At 64.3% G+C, this 9531-nt stretch overlaps 1 protein-coding gene across 1 annotated transcript in view; it reads right to left on the bottom strand.

The window, feature by feature from the left end:
- Positions 1 to 2334: 2334 nt before the first annotated feature.
- GRIN3B (glutamate ionotropic receptor NMDA type subunit 3B) overlaps positions 2335 to 9531 on the bottom strand; it is a 13941-nt gene continuing 6744 nt past the window's right edge. Inside the window, exons 2-9 of the mRNA XM_019513156.1 lie at positions 7139 to 7725; positions 5751 to 6801; positions 5330 to 5475; positions 4866 to 4981; positions 4064 to 4215; positions 3801 to 3965; positions 3396 to 3463; positions 2335 to 2844 (exon numbers count right to left, since the gene is read on the bottom strand). Coding sequence (XP_019368701.1) covers positions 2463 to 2844; positions 3396 to 3463; positions 3801 to 3965; positions 4064 to 4215; positions 4866 to 4981; positions 5330 to 5475; positions 5751 to 6801; positions 7139 to 7725 — 2667 coding nt within the window. The 3' untranslated portion in view covers positions 2335 to 2462. The remainder of the gene's footprint in view (positions 2845 to 3395; positions 3464 to 3800; positions 3966 to 4063; positions 4216 to 4865; positions 4982 to 5329; positions 5476 to 5750; positions 6802 to 7138; positions 7726 to 9531) is intronic.

Raw genomic sequence — 9531 nt, 5'->3', positions numbered from 1 at the left:
AGAGAAGAAAAAAAAGCAACCAACAAACCAAATAATGAGGTTACTTTCCTATCTGGTTTTGTGAGTGCAAGAGTGGTGTCTCAGCTAGAGCTTCCTCCCTGGATTAGATGCACGTGCCCAGGGGCATGTTTGGAAGAGTCTGCCCAAACCCAGCTCCTTTCTTACGGCAAGGGCTCTAGGAACCCGGCCTCAACAACGTGCAGAGCAGCTAGTGCCAGGCAGGTGATAGCTAGAAACCAGTGTGCAGCTTCACAAGTGCAAGACAGCCATCCAGCAAGCTGGTGCACTGCAGTCTTGCTGCCCGGTACCCCTTGACACTTAGCTGCTGCTTCAGTGGCTTCGCTTGTTTTTCAGTGCCTTGTCCTGTGAGCGGGACACCATCGCATCCTTAGATCAGTCCCTTCCCTGAGTCTAGAAACCCTCTTGCTGCGAGGCCAGCAGGAGGGAGGGAGTCGTTGCAGGTCAAGAACCCTTGTTCTGCGTGGGTCAGTGGGAGCAGGAAGAGCCGCAACACTAAAGCTTAGAACAAATTTCAGGCAAACCTCCCCCAGTCCTGCCTTGGTGGTGGGGAACTGGGACAGGAGCAGGCAGAGGTGGCTCCAAAGGCTGGCTGGCACTCTGGTGCTGATGAGTTGGAGGAGGTGACATGGTACATGAGGCCTGGCTTGAGCCACGTGCATGTGATCAAGTGGGTTCTGCTTCACAGGAACATCTCCCCCAGCAAGGCACCAAGAGGGAGAGATGGTGCATGGAAAGGCCCCGGCGGCAGGCCTATCGTGGGGCTCTAGCCCCCACTCTTAGGAGGGGCAGAGCCAGCTCGGACGTGGAGACGATGCTGTGGGAATGCCCGGTAGCTGTAGCCTCATCCACAGGAACACAGCCACATTCGTGCAGGTGAGGGCAGACCTCCTCTCCCCTCCTGCTGCTTATGCACCAAGACAGAGGTGGGCTGTAGCACCTGGGGCTGCAGGACACCTAGCCCGCTGCTAGGGATTTCAACCAGAGACCTTCATTTTCTTGGTGTTTCCCACCCAGGAAGCCTGGCTTTAGGTGTCCATCAGTGCCAAGGAGCTGGGGAGAAGGGTGCATTAGTGACCTGCACGTCCCTAGGGGCAAACCCATATACCTTCCCCCTCTGCCGATGCAGCTCGTTGGCAGCTAAACTCTGCCTAAGAGCTTCAGAAGTGTCGGCACGAGGCGGCAGAAAGAGCTGTAGGGTTTTTCACAGAGGGCACGCGTCGGGGAGAGTGGGGAAAGGAACCGAATCATTTGCTGAATGAAGAGTAGAGTTCATTCTATTTAATTAATGTACAAAAGGTGTTTGTATATATAATAAATACTATATCTAACAGCTGCAGCAGTGCTGCTGGGCCTGGTTACCTTGCTATCAGTCATGCTGGGGTCTAGCCGGCGGTTGGCGATCACCTCCTGGGTCCAGTGCGGGTTTGAACATATTTAGCTGGCAGCGTCTTTATCTGAGTGAGCCACTGCTGCATCTCTAGCGCACAAGGGTCTCACAGCACTCCTACGAGGTAGGGGAAGGGTCTGTCCCCCTGCTGCGGAGGGGGAAGCTGAGGCACAGAGACAAGGGGTCCTGCCCAGGGCAGAGCTGAGGCGCAACCCCAGTGGGGGAGTATTGCCCCTCCACTTCTGCAAAGCAGGACCCCTCTGTGGAAGACTCAGCCCCTGGCTTGAGGCTGCTTGTACATATGTCCTCAGTTGCACTTTCTCCTGATCCACTAATTTTGAGTCTCGAGCAACTGCTAAGTATGCTAGCAGCCGATTGCCCCATTACTTGCATGGCCTGACGAGTGCTAGCACCTACCTGAGCCCTCCATCGAGGCAGAGCCGGGGCTTTTCTGGCGCCTGCAATGAAGGGACGGAGGTAAGAACCATCTCTCACAGCGGCTTGTTGCTGTGTGCAGGGAGCCTCCGCTGCAGGGAGGGGATGGGGACGTTGCCCTGAACACGAGGCTGCCTGCTTTCTGGGCTGGAGCTGGAAGGAAAGAGACCTATTGGTTTCTCTGATGCTTTTCCATGCGGGGCCTAAAAATGGAAGACCTGTGGTTTGGGCCTGGGGGAAATGGGTCCTCACTGAAAGTCGACAGCTGCTATCCAAAGTACCTGGCTTGGGGGAAAGAAGGGGAGGAGGAATACATTTGCAGAAGGCCCAGGACCTCCCCCCAAACCAGGGACAAGGGGCTCGTTGTGAATGGAGGCCTGCTTTGCTCTGCATGCTTACTCCTGAGGGGGGGTTTAACAGCCAGAAGCGGCTGCTTGCCCGTAACGCAGCGGGGCAGGATGTGGGTCCCACCTGCTTTGCAAAGAGTAAAGCAAGGTGAGCGAGCAAGCTGCGGGTAGGTCTGTGCTACCTGCCTCCTCCTGGCCAGGCTCGGGTAGAGGCAGGAAGGTTGCTTGTGCCCGGCAGGAGTCGGTGCCAAGGATGCCACAGGCCCACACCATTACCTGTCCGTGCTTTTCTTGGTGATGGCCCTGATAGGCAGCGCGTGGCGGCTCGGAGCAGGCCCCAGTGCCACGACCAGCTCGCTCTTCCTCACCAGCGCCGCCCGCAGCTGGTCCCTCATGTCCTTGATCCTCTCCTCCAGCTCCTTGAGCTCGGCCGCCTCGGCCTCCCTGTCCCCCGCCTCCTGCTGCGGGGCCCGGCCGTTCGTGCAGTGCCACACGGGCGCCTCCTGCTCTTGGCCCGGCTCTGCCTCCGCAGGCTCCTTCGCCAGGTTGAAGTGCACCCGCTTCTCTTCCTTCCCTGCCGCCTTCCGGAGGTTGTTCCAGCTGGGCTGGCTAGGGGGGCACAGCGGGGGCTCCTGGCTCTTCTGGACGTTGCAGCTGCAGGGGAAGATGGAAAGAGGTTAGGGGTCCTGTGCCCTTGACTGCTGCCCTGCAAGAAGGAAGCTGCCTCATCCCATGGGCCCAGACTCTGGGTTCCCTTTCAGAAAGCAATTCCCCCAGCTACAGGCACGCGGACAGCCTTCCACCCCTGAAGGACTGCTTTGAGGAAGGTGGCGATGAGCTATCGCCAAGACCAGGAGTGATGGGCTCAAAATGCAGCAAAGGAAACAGACGGGAGAGGGGTCGGGCTGGAACAGGTTGCCCAGAGCAGCAGGGAAGTGCCAGCCTTGGCTGTCCTTCGATGCTTGCCCGGGCTGAAGCCCTGAGCAGAGGGCTGGATGAGATGGGACCTTGACTCTAAGCCACAGTCCTCAAGGGAAGACAGGGGGGCTGGGCATTGGGCTCCCGCTCCTTGTGGTGTCTACTGAGATCCTACTAGAAGGATCCAGCCCCCCAGTCAGTGAGCAAGGCAGAAGTCGCCCCTGTGCTGCCCTGCAGTGCCCCAAAGCTGTGGGCAGGGCTGGCTGGCCTGCATCCGCAACCAGTACCTTTTCTCCAGGCTCAGCTTTTGGTTCTTCTGCTCCTCCAAGCCCATGTTCAGCGCCCGGTGGATTTTCTGTGCCGCACAAGCAGGGAGAGAAGCCAAACCTCGGTCATTGGACAAGCAGGAGCCATAGGGATGGGGGCAATGATGGGCTTCAGGGCAGGTCTCCCCCCTTTGGTGGCCATGCCTTCAGCCTCGTGCCTTGGGGGTTTGCTGGGAGGAGCCACCCCAGCCGCGACAGCCCACAGGGTGGGATGGGAGGGTGAAGGAGTCCCCCAGAGAAGGTTTCCCCAACTTTAGACCTTGGGTTGGCCAATGACCATGCCCAAGGGGCTGGTGGGAGGGGTACCGCAGAGCAACGGGCACTGCAGCAGGGCAGGAGGGGGAAGCCGGGGCCGGCCACGCTCACCTGGCTGGTATGCAGCCAGTAGTTGAACTTCTTCTTCCTCTTGATGCGGGGCAGGATGAGGCGGTAGAAGATGTGCTCGCCCAGGGAGGTGAGCAGGGACCCGCAGAGCCCAATGCACAGCAGCACGAAGAGCCCCGAGAAGTGGTAGATGCCCATCTGCAGGGTCTGGGCAGGAGACAGGACAGTAGGGTCATGGGGGGGGGGCAGGCGAGCATCACCCCCAAGGATCTACCCCGGCCCCCTGGGACCACCCGCACCCCTACCTCGGTGACGGCGAAGACGCGCTTGCCGCAGGGCACCATCTTGTACCACTTGTCGTGCAGCAGGTCCATGAAGCCGGCCGACTTGTAGCGGCTGATGAACTCGGAGATGTTGGAGGTCAGGGGCGAATTCTGGGGCAGTCCGATGCCGTAGCCTGGCGGGGGTGAGGGAGAGGGGTCACAGTCGCAGTGGCAGGGACCAAGCATCCCCCCTCCCCATTTGAAATCGCCCGTCTCCTGGGGAAGCCGAGGGTGCCGTCCTTGCCACTGGGCAGGCAGTCCAGCCAGGCGCATGCAAGGCTGGGAGCCCTCCCCGTGAGACCGCAGGGCATCTCTGGCTGGCTGCTGGACTTGGGAGCTTGCTTTGAGGGGGTCGGCGCAGCTCCACCGGCTTCTCAGCCCCCTGCCAGCCCAGGATGAGCGCGAGGGGGGAGCATGCCGCTTTCCAAGCCTGGGGGAGGACGGCGGAAGGAGAGCTGCAGTGGGGCCTGGCAGTGCAGGGAGGGGACAGGGTCCATCGGACCGTGCCCTGCTCCAGAGGAGACCCGGCCCCAAAGTCCTCCCGGCTGCACCGGCGTATCGTTTGCTGCTAAGGTTAAAATCCAGCCGTGCCCTGATGCTGGGTCCAGCGAAGAGCTGAACTCCTGGGTGACGTGAGCTGGGCAGTTCTCGGCCATCGCCGGCCGCTTTGCTGGGCAGAGATGTCCAGGCTGGCGTGGCTTTCCCGCCAGGCCTGTGCAGCCTGCTGTAGGCACCTACATGCAGCAGCCCTGTTGCCCCCCTCGGACTCCCCCAAATCTCTCACCTTCGATGGCAAAGGGCTTCCCCACTGTCAGGAGCTTGCAGTCGGAGTCGATGGAGACCTCATACTCCAGCAGGGACTTGTCCATGATGAAGGCGTTGAGCTTGGCAGGCTCTGTCCTGGTGGCCAGAGCACAAGAGGGGTGTAAGGGGTGGGGTCTAGCTGCAGAGGCTGCCCTCCTCACTGACCCCTACCCTCACCAAGGCCTTGGGCAGTGGGCAGCCTCCCCTGCAGTCACTGCAGCCCCAGGGATGGGGGCATTAGCACTGACTCTGGGGGGTGGTCTAGGGGGGAGCTGGGCATGGGGTGCCAGCTGGGTCCTATTACCCCACCTCAGCCCGAGCCTCTATAGGCCTAATGTAACCCATGGAGTGGGGTGAACATGAGCAATCGGGGGCGTTTGTGGAGTGCCGGACGCCTGCGCGCGGTGTGCGGGTGCATGCACAGCCCCTCCCCGGGCCTCTTACTTGAGCATGGTGACGCCGTCGGTCGTGGCGGGCACGTTGTAGCGTCGCATGTACCCGTGCATCTCGGGGAAGCTCTTCTTGATGTACTCCTCTGCGCTGCTCTCCCACACGGTGCCGAAGCGGAAGCCCTGCGAGGGGTGGTGCAGCTGCAACGAGGGCGACCGCGCCTGGTGAGCACCATGGGCCAGGCCGGCTGGGCCCCCCGCCCCTTGCAAGCCCCCACGTCCCATACACACCCCTATGCTGAGGGTGCCCTGCTACCTCCTCCCAGGGTCCTTGCTAAATGCAGCACCCCCGCTGGCCAGCAGGAGGCACTGTGCTGCAGGGGGCAAAGGGGTAGCCCCCCCATTCCCCACCCAAACACCCCCAGTGGGGCATTGCTGCATGAGAGACACTACAGGGGCAGCCCCCCACCCCCTACCTTGGGGTCGTGGATGCCCGAGAGCTCCTCGAAGGTCTTCTCGCCCACCATGACGGCGGCCAGGTTGGCCGTGTAGCTGGAGAGCACGAGGAGGCAGAAGATGGCCCAGAGGTTCATGAGGAAGCGGCCGGTCCAGCACTTGGGCGTCTTGCTGGAGACGGTGCGGCCGAAGAGGATGGCGTAGCAGAGGTTGAGGGCGGAGGAGTAGGAGAAGACCTTCCTGCGGTTGCGGCCGTGGGGCGTCATGCCATAGGGGCTCTTCCACTCGTAGAGCGTGAGGAAGAGCGCCGTCACGTGCAGCGCCACGAAGATGCCCACCCACATGGTCCAGTGCAGGGGCCACATGAAGGCGCCGATGGGCGAGGCCGTGTCCTTGGTCCGCACAAGGATGCCCAGGCTGGTGGAGAAGAAGGGGCTGGTGAAGTCGATGACCGTGCTCCGGGCCGAGTTGATGGAGAAGGAGGTGACGGCCATGTGGGCCATGCCGCTCAGCAGGTCGCCCACCAGCCCGGTCCAGCGCCCGTTCTTCCAGGCGCCGTACTTGCCGTCGCCCACGATGTACAGCTCGAAGTCGAAGGGCAGGTCCTCGGCCAGCTTCTCCAGCAGGTCGATGCAGTAGCCGTAGCAGCACTTCGTGAGGCCCCGGGGCAGCGAGCCGTTCTTGGAGCCCAGTGCCTCAAAGAGGACGTCCAGCACGGCCGACTCGTTGGTGTGGGGGTCCAGGCAGAGCTGCCCGGCTGGGCAGCTCCCATCCTCGTCCACCGCCCGCGTGAAGACGAAGGGGTGCTCCACCAGCGTCACCACCCGCAGCTTGGGGGGGGAGAAGCCGTCCCTGTCGCCCGGGCTCCTGCGCTGCAGGTGGCTCTGCCAGGTGCCCTCCTCCAGCGCCAGCTTGCCCTCGTGCCAGCTGCCCACGGTCACCCAGGTGGGCCGGCCCAGCGAGTCCTGCAGCAGGCTCCAGAGGCGGTAGTGCCGGGCCGTGCGCACCGCCGACGTGTCGTGCACCGACACGGGGCCCGTCTGCCCCTGGAACGACGTGTTGGCCAAGAACCTGGCAGGGGAGAGGAAGAACCCGTGAGCATCGGGCACACGCATGTGTGCCCAGGCATGTAGCACTACGGCTCAGATCGGACATGTGTGCCCATGGCAGGGTGCTGGTGCACGACCACGTGTGGCTGCATAGGCATCGGGGTGAGGGCATGCGATATAAAGGGACGGGCAGCACCAGGCAAAGTGTCCCAGGCAAGGCCACAGAGCCAGGCAGTGGCGAGGCTGACAGCAAGCCAGGGAAACCGAGGCGCCAAATGGGTGCCCTCGCTCCTGGTCCCCCAAGCTATGGGAGGCCAGGACTCCGGTGCCCAGGGCCAAGGCGACGTGTGCCCCCTTACCGGGAGAGGTACTCCCCTGAGGACGGGCCAGTGTCCGTGTGCCGGTCGTTGCAGTTGACCATGGTGTGCAGCAGTGCCAGGTCAGGCCGCACGCGCACGGCGCTGCCGAGGGCCCTCGCCACCAGCTGCACGGCGTCCTGCACGAAGAGCTCCAGGGCCGGCCGGTCCACCTCCCCGTAGGCCAGCAGCCCCAGGGGCAGCCCCTCGGTCTGCAGCTCCGCGGCGCTGAGCGGCTGGCCCAGCACCCAGTGCAGCTCCTGCGGCCCCACGCCCGCCTCCTGGGCCGCCTGGAAGAGCTGGCGGGAGCGCTGGGCGTCACAGCCGAACAGCAGCACCGGGCCCAGCAGGTCCCGCAGCTCCTCCAGCGCCCGGGTGGCACCCGCCTCGTCCAGGGAGCTCAGGTCCAGCAGGGCCTGTGGGCGCAGGCGGGTGCGGCTGATCCAGACGTCGAGGAAGCCGGGCACGTCCCAGGCTGGGCAGAGCACCAGGGCGATGTCGTGCCAGTCATTGGCTTGCAGGACGGCGGCCAGCACGTCCACCAGCGTTTCCAGGGGGCTGTGGAGGTCCATGCGCAGGTGGAAGGGGTTCTGCGGGCAGAGAGAGGGCGTGAGGGCCCCGCTGCGCTCGGAGCTGCACGGCGCTGGCTTGCGGGCAGGCTGCCCAAGCCCCCCTGCCCCACCTTCCCTGCCCTAGGGACCTCCCCTGCCCAGGAGAGGATGCTCCCAGCCCCAGCACCCTGCCAGGCCTGGGGGGAAGCTGGGCGGGTGCAGACCTTGCAGCCAGGCCTGGCTCTTGGGACAGGCAGTGGCAGGCCAGGGATGCGGGAGACTCAAGGGAGGAAGCCAAGCTGGCGCGCAGCCAGGGGATTGCTAAGCAGGAGCAGCCGCATTGCACTAGGGTGGAGCAGCGGCCCCCCACCCCCTAGTGCCACCCGGGGGGGCACTGCCAGCCCAGCGCCTGCAGACTCCTGATCTGCAGGGCTAAGGCAGGGGGAGAAGCAAGGGGCGCAGTGCGGGCATCGGAGAACCGGGAGGGTGCGGATAAGTCCATCTCCCGCTGCCGGGGGTGGAGGGCACCAAGGCGGGGGGGGGCCGTGCCTGGGCTCCCCGCGGCCATCGGAGCAATGGTCGAAGCCACGGGGGTGAAAAGGCCCCGTTGCTGCCATCTGCAGCTGTGGCCTCCTGGGGCACTGGGGACCCAGCCCCACAGGCTGCGCCTGCCTGCAGGGTGCCAGCGTGGGGTCCCCCGGGGATGCCCCACGCCCCTGCTGCTGGGCCCATCAGATCTGGGACTAGAGCTCAGCTCGAAGCAGGGGACTCTGCGGGGCAGAAGTGGGGGGTATTTTGCCCTGCGGCTGGACCCGGGCACCGGGCGGGCACTGCTCCGTGCCCCTGAGCCTCGCAAGCCTGCACAAAGCCTCCGGATACATCTCCGCAGGACGAGGGGAATCCGGCACCCGCTCCGGAGAGCCTGTCCGTCCGCGGCAGCCTGTCTGTCCCCAAGCCCCCAGCCCCCTCCAGCACCCACACGGCCCACCCCTGCGGGATGCCTGAGGCTGGGAGGCGAGTGGCTGGCACCGGGCACCGTTGGCCCGGGATGCTGGGAAGCGAGAAGCCAAACAGCAGAGGACTGGCGGGGGGCTGAATATCTGGAGGCTGTGGCCCTCCCCGCCCTTGCTCTCTCTCTGGGCTCTGCAGCAGTGTGGGCTCCCGGGTCTACGCCCGGCCTGCCAGGGAACCCACGCCACCGACTTTCCCCGTGCCTCAGTTTCCCCTCCTGCCTCGCATCCATTTCACCTGCTGGCACTGCAGGCTTCGCCCCTGCCCCATGCAGGCTGCTCTCCCGATCCTCGCCAGCCCCAGCGAAGACCCAGCTCCTGCCCAAGCCCCGCGCGCCGCCCCTGGGGCCTGCTGGCGACAAGCCCCCAGGGCCCCCCCGCCCGGCTCATGCAGCATCGCAAAAGCGAGAGAAGAGCGGGCGCGTGGGCGGGAAGCAGGGGAGCGTGGGAGCTGGCACAGGCCTGGCGCCGCGGGATGGCAGCACAGGGGACTTAGCTGCGGTGGGGGCCTCTTCCTGGCCCGTCGCCCCCACGAGATCCAAGCCCTGCCTTTCACCCGCCCCTGAAGGCAGCTGCTCTGCCAGTCTGGGGGGCACGTGTGGGGAGCCACAAAGCCCCGCTCGGACTCGCCTCCAGATCCAAGCCCCCGGACGGGGCTGCAGCAGCCCCTTCCCCTGCCCGCCGGCCAGGCCAGGCCTTGGGGAGACCCAGGCCGCGATTTCCCTGCAGTTTTGGCTGATGGAAAAGGGCCTGCGCTCCCCGAGGCGGAAGGGGGGGTCTTTGGGGAGATGACGCCTTCTGAAACTATCTCAAGCTGACCTCCCCCCCCCCCCCC

The sequence above is a fragment of the Gavialis gangeticus genome, unplaced genomic scaffold (genome assembly GCF_001723915.1).
Source record: "Gavialis gangeticus isolate Ggan-Ray unplaced genomic scaffold, GavGan_comp1, whole genome shotgun sequence".
Taxonomy (NCBI): Eukaryota; Metazoa; Chordata; order Crocodylia; family Gavialidae; genus Gavialis; species Gavialis gangeticus.
Note: the sequence above shows the minus strand (reverse complement) of the source record. Positions and strands in the feature narration are given on the sequence as shown.